Source organism: the organism of the source record quoted next, unplaced genomic scaffold, assembly GCF_019419815.1.
Source record: "Pyrus x bretschneideri cultivar Hongxiangsu unplaced genomic scaffold, Pyrus_bretschneideri_v1 Contig113, whole genome shotgun sequence".
NCBI classification, from domain to species: domain Eukaryota; kingdom Viridiplantae; phylum Streptophyta; class Magnoliopsida; order Rosales; family Rosaceae; genus Pyrus; species Pyrus x bretschneideri.
The window spans coordinates 440,884-468,789 of NW_025999406.1; the positions used below are offsets into that span (position 1 = coordinate 440,884).

The 27,906-nt window shown below is 36.7% G+C and overlaps 2 protein-coding genes across 3 annotated transcripts; both read left to right on the plus strand.

Moving 5' to 3' along the window:
- Positions 1-2,992: 2,992 nt before the first annotated feature.
- On the plus strand, positions 2,993-11,539 carry LOC125474001. Of its 2 annotated transcripts, none has more exons than XM_048577428.1 (7): positions 2,993-3,416; positions 5,781-5,880; positions 6,432-6,497; positions 8,323-8,437; positions 9,247-9,329; positions 10,159-10,260; positions 11,054-11,539. In XM_048577428.1, the coding sequence occupies exons 1-7, from the start codon at positions 3,217-3,219 to the stop codon at positions 11,060-11,062; spliced, it is 675 nt and encodes a 224-aa protein (XP_048433385.1). In that variant the 5' UTR covers positions 2,993-3,216; the 3' UTR covers positions 11,063-11,539. The 2 variants fall into 2 exon arrangements, with proteins under 2 accessions (XP_048433385.1, XP_048433384.1); XM_048577427.1 differs by having other exon boundaries at positions 10,159-10,253.
- Positions 11,540-22,864: 11,325 nt separating this feature from the next.
- Positions 22,865-26,181, plus strand: LOC125474010 (secreted RxLR effector protein 161-like). The gene is made up of 3 exons (XM_048577440.1): positions 22,865-23,033; positions 23,076-23,536; positions 26,089-26,181. Exons 1-3 carry the CDS (start codon positions 22,865-22,867, stop codon positions 26,179-26,181), a joined length of 723 nt encoding a protein of 240 aa, XP_048433397.1.
- The last annotated feature ends 1,725 nt before the right edge of the window (positions 26,182-27,906 follow it).

Here is a 27,906-nt window from a genome sequence, read left to right on the forward strand (position 1 = left end):
CACACGAGTTGGAACCACCTAAAGTGGTCTGTACGACAAGACTGGGTGTAAATAAATACGATCACGTGAAGACTGTGCGAATAATCGCGGGTTACCTACGAGTCGGAACCACCTAAAGTGGTCTGTACGACAGGACTGTGCACCTACCTTGGATCTAAGGTAAGCGTAAGGTGCGGGAGGTGAACATCATGTGAAGGACTGTGTCCTGGCCACGGGCAGGAGCACTAACACCGGGGTGCAGGTTTATGAGCTCTCAATGCATCTCAATATAACATGTGCAACTCATGGCAACCAGTACGACAGTATCGAAGTTTTCTAACACATAACTGTAGTCATGCTATAACGCAATCGATTCAACTAATACCATAAACTCACCTGAACTTACCTGGGTGTCCTGCGTTCACCTTTGCACTTGAAAGCATTCCCAATAATTATATGCAAGTAATATACATATGGATATACCATGATGCAATCTAATACTCAACCATGTCGCATTTTCAATTATAAACAATACGGTGTGAGGTGTACAATCAATAACGCCCTACTCCCGAACTACATATTTTCAAGGATAATTATCCATGACAACCCAATTAACACTAATTTAACTAACTAATTCACAAAACTAAAACTTGCCTTTACCAATTTCCTTCTCATTACTCAATTTCCCAAGCAAGGCTTTTGTCTCAAATATTTTATGGCTGCATCTAACGTCTCGTTAGACTGCCTACGTACCTTAAACAGAGATCAAGCCATTCGTAGTTCATATAGTACTTCAAGCATTCACAATATTTATATATGAAAGTAATATACCTAATCAATTTAAAAGTGTCGATAGAACTCTCAATAATATGTACGATAAAAAGGAAAAGATGCACTCACCTGGAGTCCACGCTATGATTCTCTAGTGCACGCATCGAGGCGTCCTGAATGATTGGTCTCTGTGACCAATTATCAAATCACATCTCAGAATTCTTATCCGTAGAATACGTAATTCACATAAAACACAACCTCAACGACATTCTAAAATAGTTTGAGACCCATTGACCACATGTCAACAGTCGATCAAAGATCGACGGTAGGGTTTACAACCCTGTATAACTCCACCCGGAAGATTCACATATCAGATTTCCAATCCGTAACCCCCAACAATCCACAATATGTTTCTAGAACAACATATTAAAATTTTATTACGATCCAACGGTCGGATCTCCGCCAATTGCCTAGAACAAGTGGTCGCGAACATTTATTTTACTAACTTACAAATCCAATTCAGGAAGATCCCTAAGTCGGATTCCCGATCCATAAATTCCTATGATCTTTAAATGTTGCGTATTATAATGTATCCAATTTTGGTGACGATCCAACGGTCGGATCGTCGATTCACATTTTTATCAAGTAACGTATGGTAACAAATTTAGGTTCCAACGATCAACCTATGTCATTCAAATAACAAAACTGAATTCAAGACATTCGACATAGCCTAAAAATAGCATTGGCGGCCCACTGGCCATGCGCCGCCGCGGGTGGCGGTCGGCCGCCCCAACTCGCCGGAAAATCCAACTATTTCCAAAAATTCTCAAACTTCACAGAAATGAAGATCTCAGTGAGTGGAGCAACTTTCATACCTGACACGAAGTCCAAAAGTGGACGGACGATGGTCAATTTTGCCCACAAAGCCGACGGGTGCCTAAAACTTCTCGACGTCGATTCGTCGTCTACGGTGGTCCAACGGGGTCAAGGTTGGTTGGGTTTTGGTCCTAGGATGATGGGCTACAAAGCCCAAGTGGTGGCATCAGCCATCGCTTTGCCGATTTGCCGGAAAATCGAAAAGGGTGGCCGGAGCACTATTGATTTTTGTCAACTTTTGTGGCCTCAAACCGCCACATACCATGGTTAATCAAGGTGGTTCTTGGGTGGGTTTTGTAGAGGGGAATGAGAGCTTCAAGATGGTGGTGGTGGCATCGAAAAACTCCACCGGAGTCGGCCAGAATCGACCTTGGAAAATGGTGGTTGCGAGTTGGAAAAACCCACGGGAAAGCTGGGATTTTTTTTTTTCTTTTCTTTTTCTGATTGGGTCTCACCCTCACCCTCTAATTTAATTGGTTCCTTCCTATCATCGATGGTTAATATAATATCTAATTTAACAAGATTTATAGTTGGACCAAAAAAAAAAAAAATATAGACAAGTAGTTCAAGAGATTCCTTATTTGGTGCGGTGCGGCCTGCTGTGGCACAACAAGTTGTAGGATCAACACTTATTAATTCTAATCATTTAATTTAGGGAATTGTTATTAGCACTCCAAAAATCTCATTTTACACTCCTCACAAGTGTATTTTTCTTTCTAATTATAGAAAGTTTGGAGTGCTAAATGAGATTTTTGAAGTGCTAATAACAATTCTCATAATTTATACTAGCATATATGGGCACACACAAAGTGTGTGAGAAATTTTTTTATTTTTGTTTTTGAAATAGAAGGAGAGAGAAAGAGAGTGAAAAAGAATGTAAGGAATGAGAATTTTTTTTATTTTTTATTTTAAATTTAATTAGAGATATGTTAGGATTACATGTAGATGAGTCTTTGAAAAAAAAAAACAAAATTTGGTTGTATGAAATTACATTTCTGCCCCATATTTCTTATTCATTTTCTATTTTAATTAGATAGTTAAACTCATAATTTCATAGAATTTTGATTGATAATAAATGTTTTATTAATTAGTAGAGATGCATAATTAATATTTAATCATTAGTAAAACAGTCTTAGCAAAAAAAAACAAAAAAATTATTAGTAAAACAGTACACACCGTGACTCAAAACCCTCCCCCCTTGGATTTTCCCTTCCCCTCCCTCTCTCCCTCTCTCTCTCTCCCCCCATCCCTCCTCTCCTCTCCATTTTTCTGTGCTTCACTTTGCCTAGAGCTCCCTTCAGTCTTCAATTCTTGTATATTCACATGTAAAAATAATTTAATTTTGTAAATTCTCTCCCCTTCTTTCTCTCTCCTTCTCTCTCATTTATCCGTTCTCTGTTTTTCTTGTTTTCAAATTTTACATATATTCTATCTGGGTTTTCGATATTTCGTGGAGGGGGAAATCGAAATTGGCGGGAACCAACGGCCGAATTCCGTGATTCTGAGAACTGGTTTTGCTCAGATTCGCTATAAAAATTGAAAATTTGTTAATTTTTCTTTGAATTTTGAGCAAAAATTCAAGAATTTTTCATGGCGAACCCATCTGGGAACCACCAAGAACCGAGCCACGCCTCCTCGTCCTTCAACGGCACCAACCCCAGTAATGGAAACTCCACGCCTGTGTCGGTGCCGGAGAGTTCTGGCGCCGCCATGACCATGAAACACAACCCGGGTATTTCTATGGATTGGAGCGCAGAGGAGCAGGCAATTCTCGAAGATGGACTCGCCAAGTAAGTAGTAAATTTGGGGATTTTGCTGTTTTGGTCTCTTTGGGTCCTTGCAGTGTGTATTCAGATGGGAATTTTGAGTTTTCTTTTGAATTTAGATGTATTGTGGCCATTTTTTGGGCGTTTGATTGAATTGGGAAATTGCCTGAATTTTGAGCTTTTCTATTTGGGTTTTTTTTATTTTTTATTATAAGTTCAATTTTTAGTCTTAGAATACTTTTATATTTTGCAATTTTTGTGTGTGACTGTTTGCTTGTAGGAGTTTATAAAATGTTTTATTTTTTATTTTTATAATTCTTTGATAAAATGAGTTTGAATGCTCTAATAGTGAATACTGCTTTATTGTATACAACGTGGCCGGCGGGATTAATATTGTTTACAAATAAATTGTAGTATCTGGTGTGAGATGGTATGGTATATTATTAGTAGTATCATTTGTACTTTTGTGCTTAAACCTGTATGCTGTGTCATTTAATTATGTACTTCTAAATCTTATGCGATATATAAATCATATCAGTATGTGATATCAAGGTTTTGGAATTGTAGGAATTTATGATATGACAGGTATTATGATATTTAATGAAAATTATGGAATGTGAAGCCTTTAAATAGCCTGCAGTATATAGTTTGGAGGAAGATTATTAAAATATAATGCATGTAATGCTGTAGAGTGCCATAAGCAGATTCTAAGTAGCATATAAAGAACTTAACGTGGTCAGTGATGCTAAGTGAATTTATGCAAGGATGTATGGCAGCATACCGGCGAAGATGTTTGGTAATCTTCAGTTCGAGTACTTCAAAGAAATCAAAACAAAGCTTTTGTGCAGTGTCTAGCTGTCAAAGGTTTCTTTTATACTTTCCATTCTGATATACATATAAAATAAGAAATTCTGTTGGAAAGTTTCAGTTAAGTGGCCAAGTAGAAGTTAGGATATCATATGCACATGTCAGATACATACATACGAACATCTATCTAACAACCTGTTTCCTTATTTAGTGATGATCATGTAATTTGAGTGTACCATTCCGTTGGAGTTCTATACGTTCAGATTGGATTTGGATATTTTGGAATGATGAATTTGAAATTGACCAAATTATGCTTGTTTGGTAGCTTGAGAAATATGTTTCATTTGCTCGTTATTTGGGTCTCATGTGCTAATTGATCTGTTGAAATAATTCCAGTTATCAAGGAGTTTTTGTTCGCAATATCTATTGGGATAGTACTGAAGCTGGATATTTAATTGTTGGTATGGTGTGCTTGGTAGGAATTGGGATTTGTCTGAAAAATGTAGCTTGCTGGAGATCAAAGCCTACTTTTACCACTATACATATAACTTTGCTGCTATTCTTGTTTTTGTTTTTATTACGTGTTGTTGATTCCTTTTTTGGTGCATGTTGCTTTTTGATTGTCATTGTTGATGCTTTCAAAAGAAGTTTCTTATACAAAGTAAAAATCCAAATCAGTGATATCATGCACCTCATCATCACACGAAAACTGAATAATTTCTTGATTTTCCCCCTAACTTGGAAACAGTTTCTTGTGGCATATTTAGTTCAAAAAATTGACCATGTTGAATCAGAAATGTGGCATTTGATTGAGCTTCGTCATGGTGGCTCATGGTAGCTTCAGTGTTATATTCATTAGTCCTTCACTAAATAGAACTTAGATTGGTTAAAAAGAGATTAGCAAATTTCAAAACCCAGTAAAGTTTTGTAAGTTTTACATAGATGAAGATTTAAATAATGGTATTTGTTTCACATTCATAAGACAATTAGAGTAGGAAGCCCTATTAACTAAATCATTTGCCTTTTGTTATTGCTATCCAAATATTTCTTGAAATTTTCCATGTTTTTCATGGATTACCACCATTAATTGAATCAATATTAGAAATTATTTCCGTACTAAAGTCTCTGCCAATATATCCATGTGTCACATTCGAACATTGTCATACATACGGTCCTAATACCTTGCTTATCATTACAAGTGAGTAAAATATAGGGAGTTTTAACGAAACACTCCCGGTACTGTTCACTTTTAACGAAAAACCACATTTTTACCTTTCCTTGGTACTATTCACTACACCTTCATTTGTCATTTTTTATTAAAACTAAAGTTTTTTTGGACTTTTTGTTAGTTTTCCTTAAAATATATGCTGAAAACTGATTTAAGCAATGTCAGTTTTTCCAGACAAAGGGAGAAAAATGAAAAACGACATCTAAGTTGCTGTCCATATGATGATGGTTGTTTACAATTTACAAAACCTTTGTCTTGTGCTGTGGAATTTTGTTCTTATGTACTTTGTTTTTTCTGATTCCTGTTCATTGCAAGTGTCTCTAATTACATGTCCTTTGTATTTTCTCTTGCAGATATGCAACAGAATCAAACATAATCCGGTATGCAAAGATAGCCATGCTGCTGCAGAATAAGACTGTCCGAGATGTGGCTTTACGTTGCAGATGGATGACTGTAAGCTTTATTACCTTTATTTCTGTCCTTTTCTCTTGAAGACTTCTAATGTTTGTGGGTTTGGGCTTTAAGGTTTACTCTTGTTGATATAACTATTAACTACTATATTTTGTTTTGAAATTTGAAAAAATGTGAATAGCGTAGTGAAATTACTTGTTAACATTATATTTGCAATTTTCGTAAATAAGACCTACAATATCTTACTGTCTTGGTCATGATCTTTGTGACATAAGGGCCTTTCTTGGGCCTTTGTGTATGGAGTTGCTGCTCTCAAGTTGTATGGTAGACTGCTGGTTGTTGAAGCTTATGCTCTTACCATTTCGAAAAGAATTTAAAGAACTTTTCCTATTATATCTACTGTGACTTGTGAGACGCATTTATACCTGTAGGTTTTGGATATAAGCTAGCAAAAAATAATGCAAATACATTAGCATTTTACTGAAACTATCTGTTTGAAGTATTCTTTAATATCTTTAAATCTGTGCTATTATTTTTTTTGGTCGAACTTTGAAACTGTATTTGATTGTTTTAGTGGTTCACTTACTTTCCAGAAAAAAGAAAACAGCAAGAGAAGGAAGGAAGACCATAACTTATCAAGGAAAAACAAGGATAAAAAGGTATGATCTGTAGTCTCTTCCTATCCATCCTATAACACTTGGACTGAGGCTCATGGGGTTAAAATACGGGTTGATTATGCTTTTGTTTTTTGGCTTTTGTCTATACTACTTTTCTGTTTGTGTAAAGTTGTGTGAAATATTCTAAGTAGCCCTGCCCCTGTGATGAAGTGCATCTGCGTTTGTTGTTTGTTAATATCAGTTCCCTAGCAGTTAGTTTCTTCACTTGTAAATTTGTGCAAATCAATTACTAAGCCTTGTGGTGCGTTTGGATCAGGGACTTGAAGATTCCATTGAACTTTGAACTTAGGCTAAATTTGTTAGGAACGCACTACAGCAATTAGATAGATGGACTTCAAAATGACTTGATGCACTACGTATGGGAGAACTCTCAAATGGCATTACACCTTGAAAGGTGTCATCTGAAAGTCCTTTGTGTAATGTCATTGTAGTGCATTTGTAGTAGCTTTGTAGTGATTCCTTAACAGTTGATTCTGAAGGTCGTTGGTACTTTAAAGTACCTCATCCCTCATCTAAACATAGGATTAAGGAGTTTTGGAATTCATCTCTCTCTCTCTCTCTCTCTCTCTCTATATATATATATATATATGGTACTTTTTAAGTAAATGCGGAAATTGTAGTTGCAGAGTTTCAAGTTCAGGATATGGTGTTCTGATACTATGTTAAGTTGTGGATTGTGAGAATACGAGAGAAGATAGGGAGATTATTAGAGATAGGATTGCAGTTAATGGGCAGCTTAGCTCTGGAGCTGTATTTGTACATCTTCGGTAGTGCTTCTACATGAAGCATTTTATTCAGTAGCTCACTTTTGTTAATAGTACTTAGAACTGGTAGTTCTTTATGAAATAGAATCTGTTTGTTAGGTATTGTTTGTGAGCACTCAGGTCTTGTCACGGCTTCTGTCTGTTTCAAGCAAAAACTATAATATCGTTTTGGCTTGCTAAAAGCATTTCCAAACATTCAAATTCAATCAGCACAAAAAATAAGAAGACATCCAAATACCATAAATGAGGTATCACAATAATATCCGTAATGGAGCATAAAAATAAGGACAATATTGTAACAATGTTAACAAATCCCAAAGAACAATATTGTAACAACGCTAACAAAGCCTAAAGGACAATATTGCAACAAAACTACCAAAGCCCAAATTTCGCCAATCGATACTCGAGTCTGATAACCAAGAGATTCATTTTGTTTTTGTTTTCTTTACTTGCATATATAAGCAAGTGGAAGAATGGTAAAATGACACTCTTTTATTAGCAAAATCTACCTATGAAATCAAGTTAAAATTGAGATGGTACAGATACACAATAATTTATTCCTATTAAGGAAGAAAGCAAATGCAACACATTTTGCAACGTCCTAGCAATATCTTGAAAAAATTCTAAAAACTTGTATAGCCAGATAAAAAGGATTTCAAAACATTTTTCTATCTCATTCAAAAACTGATAAAGAGGATTTCGAAACTTTTTTGTGGCAGTTGTGCTATTAGGTTTTGAACAGCCTCACAACTCATCTCATACAATTACTTGGTGTTCTGTAAAATTAACAATAGGAACATAGTGTTTTCTCCAGCCCAAGTACTGTATTCCTTTGTGCTCTCACTCCAATAGGAAAAAAGTGAGGAGCTGTGTAACGTTTTTCTTCTTCATCTTGTTTTGGCCATGGATTATCCCCAATTCGTTCTTTGTTAAACATGACATTGCATATACCAGTTTGCATCATTCTGTCTCTAGTTAAAGTTTGCATACCTGTTTTTCCTGTCCCAAAGTTCTCATGGAACATCTTTGCATTTGATTTTCAGGAGAGAGTAATTGATACTTCAGCGAAGCCATCTCACTTTGCTGGGCGGCCTAATGTTGCTCCCTATGCTCCCCCAATGATTACTATGGACAATGATGATGGTATCCCATATAAAGGTCTGGTTAAATACTCTGTATTTATTCTGCAGAGGCTCAAATACTTTTTTAACCCAAGTTCAGTGTGTATATATGTTGTACATAAAGTAAAATTCAGTTCTTATCTTATATACAGCATAAGCGACCTATATAGACACACACCCATGCCCACTTGTATTGCTTTTGGCATTGTTTGCTAAATCCATATCCCACGCACGAAAATTATTGCTGAATATATTGTGGTTATAATAAAAAAGAATTCAACCAAACCCAAATATATATGCCTCAAAAATGGTGCTTGGTCTGATTTCCTTATGAACCTGTACTTATTAGTTTGAGTAGCTCATTTTAAATCAATTAAGTTTCGCTGGGCTTGGTGGAGTGGGGGTGGGGTTTGCACCTATGGACTTTGGTAGCCATTTAGACTAGATATAGAATTGGAGCCATGGTTCTTACATTTTAAAACTTGTGGGAAGGCATAGCACAATATATGAAACATCTAGTGACGTATTCTGCATGCCCTTTTTATGTCTGTAATGAGGAGATTGGTGTCTTTTTGAGATATGGACCATGGTATGTGCAAGTATAACCTGAACAGTTCTGTCATAATATTATTAGTAATAATAGTCAAGTGAAAATTTTTATTCATGTTAAAATAAGTACATACATTAATTCTACTTATTGGCAGTTGAGTGGTGTTGATGTTATGTATATGGACTGCAATTTTTTCGCCTTGCAATTGAAAAGTTTTGGGTTTCTAGTTTGTTGAGCTTCCTCTTTGAAACGTATTGTTGCAATAGCTTGTTAATATTTGCTTCTTCTGTTTTCAGCCATTGGCGGTATTACAGGAGAGCTTCTGGAGCAAAATGCCCAAGCCTTGAATCAAATTTCAGCAAACCTTTCAGCTTTCCAGGTAGAGAGCTGTCATGGAATTATTTATTACCTGTCATGTTAGCTATTATTTTATCTGAACACCCGATGGTAACAGAAATCTCAAAGCCAAAGGGTTTCTAATAGCACTTGCTATTTATGCATTGCATGGTGACGAAAACAGACATCTATTTGTTGATGCTATCTTGATAATTAACTGAATTGTATGTTTTTATTGCATTTGTTTTTCCTTGGCCTCAAATTTATTTATTTATTTTTACGGAAACAAGACAATTGTAGAGATGTCCTGTAAAACAAAAAATAAAAACCAAAATAGTCAACTAAAATTCCTGTGATCAACAGAACATTAAGAAACAGCAGGACTCCAATCTGATGATATAGCAGAAATGTGCTTTCCCTATATTCTGACGACATTAATGACCAAAGAGATGCCAAAACTCTAGAAATTTCATCAGTTTTCTCCTTAACGTTGTAGTAGATGGCTCAGTGATCTGGTTGATGAATCGGAGGATCATTTCATGTTTGTCTTTATCTCCTTCGGGCCCGCTCGGGCTCCATCGCCAGCACATGCTGGACCAAGTTGCTCGGGCTTCTGGCACTGTTTGAGAGCCAGTCCACCGGGCTATTGCCCACGGTGGAACTGCTTTGTTTGACCTCATAGTTCATTACTTGCTTTAAAAATCATTTGACCTTTCTTTTTTTGTTTGGCATTTATAAACAATATATGCATACTTTTAATTTATGACTTGTCCAAAAAGATGATAATCTTGGTAATAATGTCTGTCCTTCATAGATACATTGTTGGTGCTTTTGTAACTGGAGTGGGCCTTTTTTTTCCTGTCTTTTTTCAGATACAGGAGAACATCAACCTCTTCTGCCGAAGTCGAGATAACAACATCAACCTCTTCTGCCAAACTCGAGACAACATCCTCAAAATTATGAATGAGTATGATGTAATCTTTGCCTTTGTTTTTCTCTTGTTCATTATAAACTTTAAAGGGAAGCTCGAGGCATTTTCTTCAAAAAAGCAATACGCATGTGTTATCTTTCTTTTGTTAAATGCTAACAGTTGCTCTTAAATGCCATATTTTCTATTTGTTTATTTTTATGTTGTAAGAACAGGGATTGACAAATTGATATACTTATGTTTTCTTCAACTCTGGTCCTTTCTACTAGATATGAAAACCACCTTTTTGTAACTTCTTCTCTGTAGACCTTTGGCTTTAAATTGACAGCTCATTAACAAAAGAGAACAAGGCGTACTGGGAGATTGTCATGCGAGGAACACACGACTTCATGTGTCATGGCAGGATGCGTACTTGTCTCCATGGATCTACATCATTTTGGTCTTTGACAGTCTGCATGTCCAAAACTCACCTTAATTGTAGGGTTCTTTGAGTACACGAGTTCTTTAGTGCATAATCTGACATCATTGTGTTTAGCTCCACAGTTATCTTTTGTGAAAAAATGATTGTTCTGTCTGATTACCGTTGCCAATGCAGTTTACGATTGTTTCCGGTATACAATGTGAAATTCTTGAAATTTCAGTTCCTAAAAACCTATAGCATTGCATTGGTGTCATGCTAGTTTTCCCAGCCACTGGTTACGACTTTATATGTACTGCAGAAGTGAATAAAATGCCTCAAGTGATATAAATTTCTGTTAAAATGATAAACATCGATGCGTGTTGAACTGTCACATTTGTGTATGTATATTCATCAATTTATATTTCAAATCTGTCTACAGCTTGAATGACATGCCAGACGTAATGAAGCAGATGCCACCACTTCCAGTGAAAATGAATGAAGAGCTAGCAACCCATGTCGGCATCCCACCCCATCAGATGCAATCATGATCAGTTATTCGGCTTCCATCCGTGTTTTTTGTTTCCAAATGGGCTTCTTCTGACTAGTACCGAAAACACATCAAGATGCCAAATTTGGCCGGAGTTTCTTCAAATCAAGTCCCGGCCTCCAGGTAACAAACGGAGTTGACCCACCTTTGCCATCAAAAAACCTGCAGGGGATCTAATTGTTTATGCAGATGTCAGTTCTTTTCTTCTTTTCCTATTTCCCTTTTATGTTTTAGTATTTCAGATCTGATTTCATAATTTTGTTTCCATAGCTAGCCATGACTAAGCTTCCCTGTAGAAACTAGGAAATAAAATTCTTTCTGCTATATTTCGTATGTATTGGGGAATGAAAAGTAATAATAAGTACTTGATTTCTTGTATTTTTTTTTCCGTGTATCGTGTGTGTCGATAGTGCCATGCTGTTATCTTTCGGCGAAACTTAAGGATTAAGCAAAACATATGGTTAAGCACTCGGGGTTATACGCACGATTGGTGAGTGAAGGTGCAGTAATAGTTCGTTTCATCGAGTATTGGTGACGTGACGATAAAGAGATTGAAGAATGAAGAGAAACCATGAGTATAAGCGCACAGTTTACATTTACTTTGTCGAATGTAGTTGTCATAAACAGTTTCTAACTGTGAGTGATTATTAGTTTCAATTTTAGTATTGGTTTCCATTTCCTGGTTTCGTTTTTTCCATCACTCATACGCCTTTTGTACATTTAGATTCAAACACTGCAATTCAGTGTCCGTTATCTTTTTTACTTTTGGATTCAGATGCTGCGTTGTAGTATCCGTTTCCTAGCCTTGTTTTTTCCATCATTAGCACGCCTCCTACGCTTCACATCTCTCTCGACTCCTGCTTTTTACATATAATTGTAACACGTGATCCAATACTGAGCTAGCTAGACATCTTTTCCGGTTTTTATGTATTGTGGCAGATATATAGAGACCGACTTTAATGGAATAAGCATATTGATGCTAGTGTATCATTGATAATAATTACTAGCTGTGAAACAACGTTTAAAACCCTAATTGTTGACTAAGAACGGTTATGTTTTTATTTTTTTTTATATATATAGAAAAAATTGGTCACAAAGAAACAAATTTGCCTGAAGGTTTAGGGGGTGTTTGTTTGACCTCCTTAAGTTTCACTGGATTGGCTAGGATTAATAGTGAGTGAAATACCATGTTTGTTAGCAGCCGGGATTATCTTTAATGAGACTAAAGGGGACTCGCCTAGACTAAATACCTCACTAGGCGGTCTTAGCGAGACCCCCCGAAATTGGGCGGATTGCTAAGACCAGCTCTCCTTCGCCCCTTTCCGCTTCACTCTTCATCAGTTCTCTACCTTTCCCCTCCCGACTGCTATTTTTTTCCCATAAGACTCCTCTTCCAGCGAAGCCACCATGGATCTGTGGTCAGAAACTCTTCTTTGAGAAACCCATTTCATGGAGTTTTTGTAAATTCATTTCGTGGATCTGCAGCCCTTCCCTTTTCAATACCAAATCCAACTCCCAAAATTTCAACCCAGAAAACCAAAAAATCCAAAAAGCCAAAAACCCAGAAAACTGAGAAACCGAAAGCAGATTCAACCCCATCTCCCACCTTCGAGCCACTCACGCATGCATCCCGCCTCCAACTCCCAAATTTTCATTTTTGTTCTTGCTCTTTGGTTTGATTTTAAGATTTGCAAGGGATTTTGTGAGAGGAATAGAAGAGGCAGACAGAGATTTGCAGTGAAGAGGAAGAGAGAGATTTGTAAAATCTTCAAATAAAAGAGGCAGAGAAAGATTTGAAGTGCCACAGATAAAATGGCAGAGAAATGGGAGAGGGGAGGGATGCATTGGGCGGACAAAAAAAATGAGAGAGGAATATGAATCAGAGTTTGATCAAAATAAAAAGAAGGAAGATAGTTCTAGAAAGGAAAATGATAATTTAATAATAAAATATTAGTATATATAGATTAAATTAATAATAAAATATTGTAAATATAAATTTAATAATATAATATATGAGTCCTGTTTTTAGTCCGATACAACATCAAACGCTTTACTAAATTAGTCCACCTTAGTCTATTCTAAGCCAATCCAGCTTAGTCCCTAAAGCTAGTCCAGTTCGAAATAGTCCAGTGCAACAAACGCACCCTTAGTCTCCAAACGTGGGTTGGCACTTCAGGCCCTCAAAACTCGGGCAATCAGGAAAACCAGTTCCGGCATTGATGATTTGATTTGAATGATTAATTTGAAAAGTTAATCTTCACTGGTAAATGAGAGATCTTATATTCGATTCTCGTTAAAGGTGAATTTGAACCATATTATTGCTAGCCTATTGTGAGGCTTAGCCTACTTCCCCATCCCTTAGTGTAGATAATATCGTTTGTTGGAAAAAAATAAAAAAAACAAAAAACAAATTGAAGAGTTAGAAGACAAACACACTCTACAGGATTGGAAACAAGGCAGGTTTTGAGAATGTGTTCATTTGGGTGCTTAATTTTTAATTTTAGGGTTTTAATTTTCCTCTTTTGAGATAAGAAACATACATTCATAGGAAGAGAGAGAGAGAAGGATAGAATAGTAAAGCTCTAAACTACTTGTAATGACTTACAGCTCAAGTGGTATTTATTATTGACCTATGTCTAATAAAAAAAATATATCATTGATTAAGTCCAAAACAAAAATATGTCATTAATATATGACTAAGTAGTAAAGTTTTTATTGATTTTTTACTAAATTACCTGAAATAGTTTATTATGAGGAAGAAACATTAGTGAGTTCAAACTCACACCAAAATGCATAAACATGATTTCTAGGTGTAAGATTTTATCACAGTAACGGCCCTAATAATATCAGTTTTGAAGCGTACCACTGTTGGAAATGTGCCCTAAAACCAATCATATGATGATACTTTACGAACATTTCACAAAGTTAAACTAATGTAGTTTAAATGTAAAGGGCAAAGATTATTGTTTGAGCCGTCTCATATAAATGTTATATGCTTAAACGATAAGTCCAAGGAATATGTGATTGGAAGAATGCGATCTAAAGAAGTTAGATTCATGAGACCATTCTTTCGTTGACACATCCTAAACGTTCCTGATCATAGGATTGTCAATTGGGCATTGACAGTCTGTTAAGATCAGTACGTGCTATGTCTTCTCTCAGGGAGAGTGACTAGTCTCGAGTCATTGGTGTGTGTGACATCAAGACAAGTACGTAGGTGCTCAATAGAGAATGAGTTCACTGAACACGATCAACGAAGAGTTCTCATATTCATGTCACATGAGAACTCATGGTTGGGATAATGCAAATTAGTCTTTTGACCTGAGGCATCACAATTGTCTTGTGGTTAGGTCCTTAATCTTTGATTATGTCAAAGTCACTCCATCAGGAGGGTGTCCACGGCATCGTTGGGGTTAAGCCACTTAGCCATGGAGGCAAGTGAATGCGCAACAAGGGATCTCTAACCTTCAAACTGTTTGAGGGAGAATACTCTATGATATGATTAAGAATCTTTGGCCAAAGTATGAATGAGATTTAGGAATGTGTTCCAAATCACATTCAAGGTAATCATATAAGCACAAGACTCACATTGGATAGTAGACATGAATAAACTATCAAACCAAACAATGTGGTCAAGAGTATTGTATTAGAGAAAGACCGTATTGCATTTGTAATCCTAAAACTGAATAGGTTCTCCACCTCTTCTGATTAGCTTGGGTAACTATGACATGCTGCTAGGCGTCAACCATGGTTTGTGGAAGCCCTAAAAGTGTATTATCACTAACGGGAGAATTGAAAGTAAGTTTCAATTCACAATCGATTAGAAAGAGTTTTAATCGCCCACTGCCTCGCTAAAAGGAACCTAATGGATCGTTCACCGAGTAAGGTAGAGTTTGAAGAAACAACGGAGATGAGTAAGAATAATTAAATGGTTTAATTATTTATCTAAGGCTAGGATTAATTAATATGTTAATTAATCAAACAAATAAGTTCGTTAAAGACCTCGGGTTAGTTTTGGGCCGCAAGGCCCAATGGGATTTGAATGTCAAGCCCATTAACTCAAGTTGTATGACAACTTGAATAAACAAAGGGCTTGAAAGCCCAATAAACCCTATAGGCCGGCCATGTTAGAAGAATAGGGCTTTTGGTCCATTAGGTCACTTATTTGAAGGGACTATATAAAAGACTTTATAGCCTAAAATTCATTAAGGGTTGTTTTTGGAGAAAGGATGAGAACACAAGCTCTCCTTTCTCTCTAAAATTTCGGCCACCTTGGAGGGATCATCTAGCAATCAAACTCCTCCAATGTCACTCATTTCTTCTTCATTATGCCTTGGTGATGAATCATTAGAGGTTCTCAATTTTGGGAACTTCGGAGAAACCTTTTTTCATCCATCCAAATCCATAGATCTAAGATGCAAGGAATGAAGGCCCTCTCTTTGGGTGATTAGCCTTTGTTTAAATACAAAGAGGAATCTACAAAGGTATATATTTCAACTCACTTTGTTTTGAGTTGATTATTGGTTCACCATTTTACTCGGCTTTGAACATTCATGGGTAATGTTTTGTTTTTAAGTGCATGCTAGCATGATTCCGCCTTTAATTTGTTAATTGCATGCTAATGATGTTGCTTAAATGAACATGTCATCTTCCAAAATAATCCTTCAACCACATATAACTATACTATATTATTTTATTACATCATATATGTGAAACTACTCTCCAACAACTTTTGTCTAATTTGTATACACCAGCAAACTTTGTATCTATTCTTCGATACTTGTCAAATTTATTTAATTTTCTTGTTGGAATATGGATGGAAGGGCTCACTTTAAAAAAATTTCAAACCTCAAAATCCTTGGGTCCTACTACATTTTTTTTTTTCCAATGAGAATGCATATCTCCCTCCCAAATTATGTCCTATACCATTGTCCATACTCCTTAGAAGCTTAGATGTTAGAAATCTATACATTAAAAATACAAGACATATCACCAACTAGCACTTAGTCAAATAGTACTTCTTTTCCAATATAAATTGATCAAAAATTAAATTAAATTGTGATACAAATTGACGGCGGATGAATCAACAGGTCATCGACACGTAAGTAAAAATATGAGACGTGGTCTAAGAATGTTCAGTATAGAGTGATGATATCCACACACCTCATTTTACTTTCAACACACTTCATATTTATGTTTTGACCCTCTTCAATTTATTCGATCTGACGATCGATAATTAAAAGGAATGTGTGGAATGTAAAAAGAGAGGTGTGAATAGCACCACCTCTCAATATATTATGTTGTTGGTGTTGTTACAGTATGAAAAGTAATCTGTTTGTGCTGTGCTAATTAAAATATTTGTTTGTGTGAAACTTATTACTTCATTTGCTTTGTTGAGCACCTACATCTACTACAATTCAAAATTTACATTAAACAACTTAATACATGTGCAAACATCCGCACTTGAACATCCATATGTATGTGTGTGTACAATAAAGAAGCATTTTGGTTAAGCCCATATTTATTTGATTGTCCGCATTTGAACATTCTTTAACTGGCGAGTCATCAAGTATCATAGGCTGGTGATTGTAAATATATATGTTTGTTTCTGAAATTCACTTTTCGGTTAAAGTGGTACTGGGCCTAGAACCCACAGTTCAGTTAAGTTGATGTTTGGGCTGAATCAGGTGATAACCCAGAAGTAAGATATTCAGCCTAGTAATAGACGCTAAGAGCTCGACCGAGTTCTATGAAGAATAGAACTATTTAGAGATCGGGATGAGATTATGATTAGGTTAGGTTAAGTTTGGTTCCTGGATTTTTCCAAAAATTCCAAAAAAAAAAAAGGAAAAAAAAAAAGAGGTTTGGTTCTGTATAAGATATGAATTCACTTTATAATATAGCCAGATTTAGAATCCTTGTTTATGAGGATCTCAACCGCGGTAGTGTTCTAGTCAAAGAACGATTGGTGATGATAATTCCAAGTACTGTCACATAATACTGAAGAATTTTAGTCCTATTTGAATTATACCTCGGCAAGCTTGGCCATTAAGCAATTCTTTCCTATACTGAAGAATTGTAGTCCTATTTGAATAATACTGAAGAATTGTAGTCCTATTTGCAACGTGGAGAGGATCTTCAGCTTAACACACAAATCAATGCTCTATGTGAAACCTGATGAGGTGATTTTATACTATATATTTTACCCTAATCTTTGTACCGATTTGTGTTGATTATAGCAATTGTATTTGATTTAGGGATTTTATTTGTTTCCTTGTATAGTTGATTTACTTGTATAGGACTCCTTGTAAACCTATATATACTCCATTCAGAGAGGAATAAAGATATATTATTTGCCCATATACAATTTGACTTGGCATCAGAGAATTAAAATTCCGGTGACCTTGAGTGCCCACCAAAACCAAAATACCCCTACCCGTGAGAAACCCTAACCTTGCTGTGAAAAATTTCTATGTTCGTGTCTTGCCAAATTAAATTTGGGTGTGTTATTTGTTTCCGTTGTAATTTGTTGTGTGTGTTCTACAACCATGGCTGTGATGAAGATGTCAAACCGAACTCCGATTCATCCGGTGCCAAGGATGAACGACCCTATCATGATTACTCAGCTCTTATTGCACAAGAAAAATTGGATGGCTCCAATTGTCTCCTGGACTTGTAGTGCTCTTCTTATGATAACTGGATGATGTATGGCGGGATTCATCAATGGCAAAAAACTTGCTCCTAAGGATGTTGATTCTGTGGAATTCTCCGAATGGGAGGAGGATAATTGTTTGGTGCAAATATGGCTTCTCAACTCTATAACTCGGAATGCGAGAAGTCTCTTTGAGCGTTGTACTTCAACGTATGATGTGTGGGAACCTGCAAGAAAAACTTTTACAGTCACCCAAAATAGTTCTTGTTTGTTTCAACTTCGAAGACAATCGGTGACTGCAACCCAAAATGGTGAATCTATTGCTGTGTTTTATGAGAAACTTTATTTGGGAGGAGATTGACAATCTTCACCCTAATCCACATACCAATCCTAAGGATGTGGCTATTCGGCAAAGGAAATTGAATCTGAAAGAGTTTATGATTTTCTTGGAGGGCTTGATCCTCAATTTGATGGTGTTCGTAGCTGTATCTTGGCTGTGACTTTGGTGCCTTCTGTCTTGGAGGAGTATGTTTTGGTCGTGGAAGAAAGCACTTGTCAAGTATTTATGTTCGAGGGTGTTGCTACTTTAAAGATTGTTACAGCTTAACATCGACCAAGTGGCTCCTCCTCGACTAACGGTCGTTAGTCATCTTTTGTGAGTTCACATTCCAAAGGGTCTTCAAACTCCAAATATGTTGTTTCTTGCTTTCCTGTAGTGAAGGTTCCTTCTGGTTCTCATGAGTGTGCTCATTATGGAGGTGACCACCTGTTAGAGAAGTGTTTTCAGCTCCATGGTGTTCCAAACTGGTTTCCTCAGTACAAAGCTCGTAAGTACAGACCTAAGGCTGCTTATACTGTGGCTTTGGGCAAGAGTGAACCGTCTTCTCCTTCCATGAGTTTGAGTGCGACAAATTCTGTACCAGGTAATGGTTCCAATACATGGATAATTGACATTGGTGCTACTGATCATGTGACTTATAATTCTACGGTTTTTGATGATTTGTCTAGTCAAACAAGTGACCTATTTATCACATCTGCTAGTGGTATGGCTTCTCCAATTACTGGAGAAGGCACAATCACACTTACTCCTACCTTGTCCTTGGCACATGCATTATTGGTACCCAATATTAATTGTAATTTATTATCTGTGGGACGATTACTTGACTCACTCAAGATCACAAAACTCAAGAGACGATTGGACGTGGTAAATGGATAGGGGGGGTTATACTACTTGACTCTATCAACAAAAGCAGTTTATGGTTGTATTGCTAATAAAGTTCAGAGTGGCAGTGACAAAGACAAGCATTAGCTGTGGCTATGGCAACATCGCTTGGGACACCTTTCTTTTGGATATCTTAGACATTTATTTCCTTCACTATGTCGTTCATATGATGAGACTTTTTTTAAGTGTGAAACATGTGTTTTGGCCAAAAGTCATCGTACTATTTTTCCTTTAAGTGATAATACAGCTATTTAGTCATTTGATTTGGTACATTCCGATGTATGGGGTCCTACTAAGATTACTTCAAATGGGTTTCGTTGGTTTATCACATTTATTGATGATTGCACACGTTTAACTTGGGTTTTCCTGATGAAAAATAAAACTGATGTGACATCTATTGTACACGAATTTATTGCAATGGTATCTACTCAGTTTCAGACGAAAGTCAAAGTGCTCCGGTTTGATAACGGAGGAGAATATGTGAATACTACCTTGAGTTGTTTCTTTCGTGAACAAGATATTATTCATCAGACGACTACTCTATTTACACCCTAACAAAATGGTTTGTCTGAACGAAAGAATCGTCATTTACTTGAAGTTGCTCCTGCGTTGCTCTTGGGAATGTCAGTTCCTAATTACCTTTGGGGACATGCAGTTTTAGCCACTTGGTATTTGATCAACCAGACTCCTAGTTGAGTCATTGATTTTCACACTCCTTTCGAATTTTTACAAGAACATGTTGGAAATGTGCCTTAAAACCAATCATATGATGATACTTTACGGACATTTCACAAAGTTAAACTAATGTAGTTTAAATGTAAAGGGCAAAGATTATTGTTTGAGCCGTCTCATATAAATGTTATATGCTTAAACGATAAGTCCAAGGAATATGTGATTGGAAGAATGCGATCTAAAGAAGTTAGATTCATGAGACCATTCTTTCGTTGACACATCCTAAACGTTCCTGATCATAGGATTGTCAATTGGGCATTGACAGTCCGTTAAGATCAGTACGTGCTATGTCTTCTCTCAGGGAGAGTGACTAGTCTCGAGTCATTGGTGTGTGTGACATCAAGACAAGTACGTAGGTGCTCAATAGAGAATGAGTTCACTGAACACGATCAACGAAGAGTTCTCATATTCATGTCACATGAGAACTCATGGTTGGGATAATGCAAATTAGTCTTTTGATCTGAGGCATCATAGTTGTCTTGTGGTTAGGTCCTTAATCTTTGATTATGTCAAAGTCACTCCATCAGGAGGGTGTCCACGACATCGTTGGGGTTAAGCCACTTAGCCATGGAGGCAAGTGAATGCGCAACAAGGGATCTCTAACCTTCAAACTGTTTGAGGGAGAATACTCTATGATATGATTAAGAATCTTTGGCCAAAGTATGAATGAGATTTAGGAATGTGTTCCAAATCACATTCAAGGTAATCATATAAGCACAAGACTCACATTGGATAGTAGACATGAATAAACTATCAAACCAAACAATGTGGTCAAGAGTATTGTATTAGACAAAGACCGTATTGCATTTGTAATCCTAAAACTGAATAGGTTCTCCACCTCTTCTGATTAGCTTGGGTAACCATGACATGCTGCTAGGCGTCAACCATGGTTTGTGGAAGCCCTAAAAGTGTATTATCACTAACGGGAGAATTGAAAGTAAGTTTCAATTCACAATCGATTTGAAAGAGTTTGAATCGCCCACTGCCTCGCTAAAAGGAACCTAATGGATCGTACACCGTGTAAGGTAGAGATTGAAGATTCAACGGAGATGAGTAAGAATAATTAAATGGTTTAATTATTTATGGCAAGGATTAATTAATATGTTAATTAATCAAACGAATAAGTTCGTTAAAGACCTCGGGATAGTTTTGGACCTTAAAGCCCAATGGGCTTCGAACGTCAAGTCCATTGACTTAAGTTGTATGACAACTTAATGAATAATGATTCACAAAGGCACAAATAGCCCAATAAATCCCCTTAGGCCTGCCATTTAGAGGAGGGTATTGAACTTGGCTTAATTACAAGTTTGCCACTCCATTGTGAGGTGGTATAAAGACATCTTTATAGCCATTTCATCCTAAGGGTTTTCTTAGGAGTAAAGATGAGAACACAAACCTCCCTTTGCTCTCAAAGAGGCCGGCCAATCTAGAGGGGAAAAGCTAGCAATCTTACTTCCTCTAGGTCACTCATTTCTTCTTCAATATGCCTTGGTGTGGAGACTTAGAGGTTCTCAATTTTGGGAACTTGGAGAAACCTTTTCATCCATCCAAATCCATGGATCTAAGATGCAAGGAATGAAGGCCCTCTCTTTGGGTGATTAGCCTTTGCTTATGCAAAGAGGAATCTACAAAGGTATTGATTTCTCAACTCACTTTGTTTTGAGTTGAGTCTTGGTTCACCTATCTACTAGGCTTTGAAGTTCATGGGTTAAGTTTTGTTTTTGAGTGCATATAAACATGATTCCGCCTTTTAATTGTTAATTGCATGTTGTTGATGTTGCTCAAATGAACTTGTTTTTCACAAATCTTCCTTCAGAACATGTCTCACCTATTGCTATCTCCAAACTTCCTCCCAAGGTGTTTGGATGTGTTGTGTATGTACATACTTATTCCCATCAACGGAGTAAGCTAGATGCATGTGCTCTTCGATGTGTGTTCACTGGGTATTCAAATACTCAAAAAGGTTACAAGTGTTATCATCCTCTTACTCAAAAGACTTATGTTTCCATGGATGTCACCTTCCATGAAGAGGTCCCGTATTTTGCCTCCTCTTTTCCTATCTCTCCACTTCTATAGGAGAGGGTTTGTGAAGTGTTAAGTCAAGGAGACAAAGAAAGTACAAAAAATAGTGATATTGTGGTCTGCTTGAGCCGACTCGTCGCCCTTCTTCCACTGAGTAGTCGCCATGTACTAATGAAGAAGTAATATGCTTTGATAGTGAAATTATGCATGGAAATGTTGATGAGCAGTCGCTATGCACTAGTGAAGAAGTAATATGCCTTGATAGTGAAATTGTGCACGGAAATGTTGATGAAGATGTGCCAAGCAGTAGTATTCCACCCCCCTTTGCCCTACCATTGTCTCAATCAACTTGTGAAGATGAAAGTGATGCAAATGAGGTAGTTTATACTAATGTGCCTATATCTACTTATGAGTTGCCCCATGAGTTAATCGTGGCAAACCTAAAATCCAATATTCTCCTAATATACATACAAAATCCAAATATCCCATTAGTAATCATGTGTCAGCTCATCGCCTTTCTAAGTCACATGAGTCATATATATGTCAATTATCTACCGTATGTGTACTAACTAAGTTGCAGGATGCCTTATCTGACCCTAAATAGGTGGAAGCCATGGATGTTGAGATGAAGTCTTTGAACAAGAATTCTATATGGGATTTGGTGCCTTTGCCAAGTGGAAAGAAGATGGTTGGTTGTCGATGGGTGTTTACTTTGAAGCATAAAGCAGATGGTTCAATTGATCACTACAAAGCTCGATTAGTAGTGAAGGGTTATACACAAACATATGGAGTGGACTACCAAAAGACCTTTGCTCCAGTTGCTAGGCTTAATACGGTTCATGTCCTTATATCTCTTGCTGCTAACTTGGACTGGCCCTTGTTGAAATTTGATGTTAAAAATGCTTTTTTGTATGGTGATCTCAAAGAAGAAGTGTACATGGATTTACCCCCTGGTACTTCTATTGCTTCTCATAATGGTGTTGTGTGCAAGTTACGAAAAGCTTTATATGGCTTGAAGCAATCTCCTGGAGCATGGTTTGGGAGGTTTATTGCGTCCATGAGAAAGTTTGGTTAAATGCAAAGTCACTCGGATCATACCATATATGTTGATGATATGATAGTGACAGGTGATGATCATGAAGAGATTATTTCTTTACAACAATATCTTGTTTATGAGTTTGAAATGAAAGAGTTGGGAGAGTTGAAGTATTTTCTTAGGATTGAAGTTACTCGATCCAAGCACGGTATATGTCTTTCACAATGAAAGTATGTTTTGGACCTGTTAGCTGAAATCAGTATGGCAGACTATAAACCTATTGACACCCCTATGAAACAAAATCATAAATTGGCATTATATCCTGATCAGGTTCCTAGTAATAAGGAGCGTTATCAACGACTTGTGGGAAGATTAATTTACTTGTCTCATACGTATCCAGATATAGCCTATGCTGTAAGTGTTATGAGTCAGTTTATGCATCTGCCTAGTGAGATTCATATGGATGTTGTCGTCTGTATTCTCAGGTATCTTAAATTGGCTCTTGGTAGAGGTTTACTGTTTTCCAAGAATGGTAATTTGAATATTGAAGGATACATAGATGCAGATTGGGCTAGTTCAATTGCGGATCAATGCTCTACTTCTGGTTACTTTACTTTTGTTGGTGGTAATCTCGTCACCTGGAAAAGTAAGAAACAGAAGGTTGTTGCTCGATCTAGTGCGGAGGCTGAATTTCGTGGAATGACGCATGAGGTATGTGAGTTACTTTGGTTGCGAAAATTATTGAATGAGATTGGATTCAAGTCCAAGAAGGCCATGGTTTTACATTGTGACAATAAATCAGCAATTGAAATTGCTCATAATCCTGTGCAACTGATAGGAGCATATTCATGCGACTTAAATGGCTTGTTCTCGTGCATTTACGTTATGTTTCTTTAGTTATTTTAGTCCTTTATGCTTCTTTTGTGTGTTTTTAGGTTCTAAGGGCAAAGTATGCAAAATGATGCCTTTTGGAGCAAATTAGAGTTTGGAATGGATTGCATATGCTTAAAGCCAAGTAGATGGACGAAATTGAAGACCAAAGGAGGCTAGGAATAAATAAAGGGATGAAGAAATGAAAATGAAGAACAAAGAGTTCACATTCATCACCAACACAACCATGCATCGACACATTCTTTATCCATCTTTGCCGTGCAAATCAGCCACATTTTAATCATAAACAACCTAGCTGTCATTCCACTTCATTGCACATGCATTCAATCTTTAATCCACATGCATTCATCATCATTCACCCTAGCTTTAATTCACATGAAAACACATTCATTTCTAGCACCAAACACTATCATGGCCGTGCATCCCATTCCATCTCCCACTCTTTAATCCATTGCAGCCACATGCACTCCCTTTAATTAATTCAACCTAGCTGTCAAAGCACATGCACATTCACCCTTCATTCCAGCCATTCCACATGCATTTCCAACCCACATACACCCTTTAATCATTCAACCATGCAGCCACACATTCACCCACATGCACATTCACTCCCATTTCAGATTGCATTCCCATTCACACACCAACAACACCACTCATTAGCCGTGCATTTCATTTCCAACCTAGCAGCATTTCCACATGCATTCCCCTTACAATTTCAGCCATCCCACTTCATCATTGCACATGCATTCACCCTTTAATCCATTGCAGCCACATGCACTCTCATTTTCTCCCAAAACATTGCACATGCATTCATAATCATTCACACCTTGCAGCCACTCCACATGCATTTCCAGCTTTCCACCAACCTCCTAGCTGTCATATTCCCTCTTTTTCACCTATTAATAAGCATCCATTGCAGCCACAATTCCCATTCACTCTTCCATTTCAGAAAATCATCCATACACACCAACTTGTGCCGTGAGTTCCCTACTAATCCAAACACCACCAGAAATTCAGCCATTCACCACTCACTATCCTACGACCCCACTCCATTCTACATCATCCATAATCCCAAAACTCACCTTAGACCTTGTGCTACAACAAAGAGGAAGAGAAGCGGGCCTAAACGTTCATACAATTCAAGTTTGAGTTGTTGGAATGGTTAGGTGTTTCTTTTCCTTTGAATTCAATGTTTAATTTCAATTCTCTTTGTTTTGTACGTATGAGGAACTAAACCCCCCTTTTGGCTAGGGGGGATTCGAAATATATGTTTATGCTTGCATTTTGATTTGATTACTTCTAATTACGTTTCATAAGTTGTGGATTCAATTTGTTTAACCGTTTGATTGATAACTTATTTATGTATGTTTATTGAGAGTGCACGCTTAATTTTCATGCATGAATATGACGCTAGAATATAAGTGAGTTTCACCTAATAGTTACGAACTTATATTCACAAGTAGTGGAGGTTGCTTATAAACAATCGCGTTAAACGAATTCTTGGCATAAGTTTCATGCTTATTCCATAGTTATGAATGCTTAGTCGATGTTTATGATTTCCGTTGAACTTAATGATCTTTGTTGAATGTCTCTATCATGCGTATTCCATAGTTAGGGACTTTGATTAGGAATAATTTGGTTGTAATGTGTATTCCATTCAATCCAATGAATCTAGGGAAATCTGAAAGTTAATTTAAGCGGATCTAATTAACTTGGAGCATTGAGAATTCATGGTTTATTGAAATGCAATTGGAAATCATTTTATTATGCAAGTGTAACATGTGTGGAGATGAACCCCTTGGCTAGCATCCATTCATTCCATTTCATCAATTTCATATTTACATTCTGTTTTAATTGCAATCTGTCCATTTAATTTGGTTTCGTCAAAACCTTAAACCCCCTTTACTTTAGTGTCCAACTTAGTTAGAAAGTGTTTTAGTTTGTGTTCATAAGTGTTTTGATTCAATTTGTTACACAAATTCGTCCAAATTCACCAAAGTGCTCAAAACTGCCCAGAAAGTGTTTTTAAGGCAATTTTGAGTGTTTTGGGTGATGTTTGAGTCTTTTGGTTTGTTTTAGTGTTTTAAGCGTTTAGTTTCGCATTCTTTGAGTCTAGTTTAGTGTTTTAAACTTTATTTTACGTTTTTGAGTCAGTTTCCAAGTGATTTGCAATCCCTCCTAATCCCCGGTTAAGAACGATCCCTACTTATACTTATACTACAATTGACAAAAAGAGGGTTTAATTTGTGTGCGTATAGTTCTCGCATCAGCAACATGACCATACAAAACATGTGGAGGCTAATCAGCATTATATTAAGGAAAAGTTGGATGCTGGAGTTATTGATTCTCCTTTTGTATCGTTTGAAGAACAGTTAGTCAACATCCTCACTAAGACTGTCTCTGTTAGTGCTTTCTCCAACTCGCTCGACAAGTTGGGCATGCAAGATATCTTTGCTCCAACTTGAGGGGGAGTGTAGCAATTTGTCTTGATTATAGCAATTGTATTTAATTAGCACTATATTAGGGATTTTATTTGTTTCCTTGTATAGTTGATTTATTTGTATAGGATTCCATGTAAACCTATATATACTCCATTCAGAGAGGAATAAAGATATATTATTTGCCCATATACAATTTGACTATCTTAGTATTAATTTACTTATTATTTTGGTGAGATTTTGATACTTCGAATTATATTTCTAATGTAGAATATTCAACTTCCTTTTGAGCAAAAATTATTCAAACAGATGAATTTTGGAGTGATTCCAATTGAAGGCTATTCGTGTGTCTCTCAACTTGTTCATATCAAAGTTTCATAATTTTCTACCAAACGGTTTAAATATAGCGATTAAATAAAGGAGCAACGTGCAGTGATGTCAAGTGACATTTTGGGCATATATGGGCTTTTTGGCATCCAAGATGATGTCTTTGGGGTTTGAGGCCTTCTGCAATTATGTTCGAGACATCTTAAACTTTAATTATAGCCATTTTGGTCCTATTTTGTAGCCCTAAAGATCTAGAAACGTGGGATTCTTGCTCATTAATTCTTTTGAGTATCTTTGCCCCTATAATTTGATACCTATTCAGCGGATTTGTATTTCACCAATATAGTTGAGGCTATCGAACCTGTTATAGAGGAGTGATCTGCATAACCTTGTATTTAGGTTTTAAAACCCATGCTGAGAGTGTTATTTCCTCAGCCAAGGCCATCTGATTCAGAAGTTAGGAGCGTATTCCATCACATCACCACAATTGGAGGTATTCGCCCGGCCGAGCTTGGTAGCAAATTGGCACGCTCACATCAACAATCAACCACCTAAGGACGTAGTTAGCTCATTAAGTTACTCTGCATGCATGCTGGCTGTGTAATTTTTAGGGTCAACATTTTTGCAAACCCATTGAGACCACATTTATACAAACCAGTGAATCCCATATGATATTTCAAAATTCCAATCCATCTTTATTGGACGAAAATCCTTTTTCCAAATTTTAATTGTGAAAGCACATCACCCTACAATAACAATAATGAAGATAGAACCTGATTTAGCATTAATGTGTGGTTAGATGAGAAAACTTTCTTTTCGTTTTCTTTATTACAAATCAATTCCATTTGGAGTGTGGTTGGATCAAAAGGCTAGGGGAGCAAATATTCCATTGCGGCTTCAATCAAGCTTCAGCATAAGAAAATTGTCATTTTGGCCGAAGACGTTAGGCCACCTATTCCTTCAGTTGAGTCAGGAAAGTGGGTCGGCCTAGAAGAAAGCCAAATATAAAGATTGACTCAGGAGGTGATTTGCCGAGTCTTAGCAAAGAAACTAGGCCACCTATTGCTTCGTCTAAGATAAAAAATTTGGTTGGCCTAGAAGGAAAAGTTCAAATTCTTGAGCCAAATATTAAAATTGGCTCAGAAGATGATTTTTCAGAGGTATGTTCTAATAACACACAAAGCCGAAACACGACCTCAGACGTAAAGACCGTGTCAATCAATATGATTATTGGAAATAAATCTGATATGGAGTGAACCCGTTTGGCTAGGTTGTTCAAGTTAAAAGCCAAAATTGGCAAAGTGACCTGCATTACTTTGCAACAGACAATCAAGAATCTTTGAAAAAAAAACCATCTCAGCCCCAAATCGTGAAAAAGCTACTTTTTATTTCATTGATGTGATAAATAATAGCACTCAAATTAAA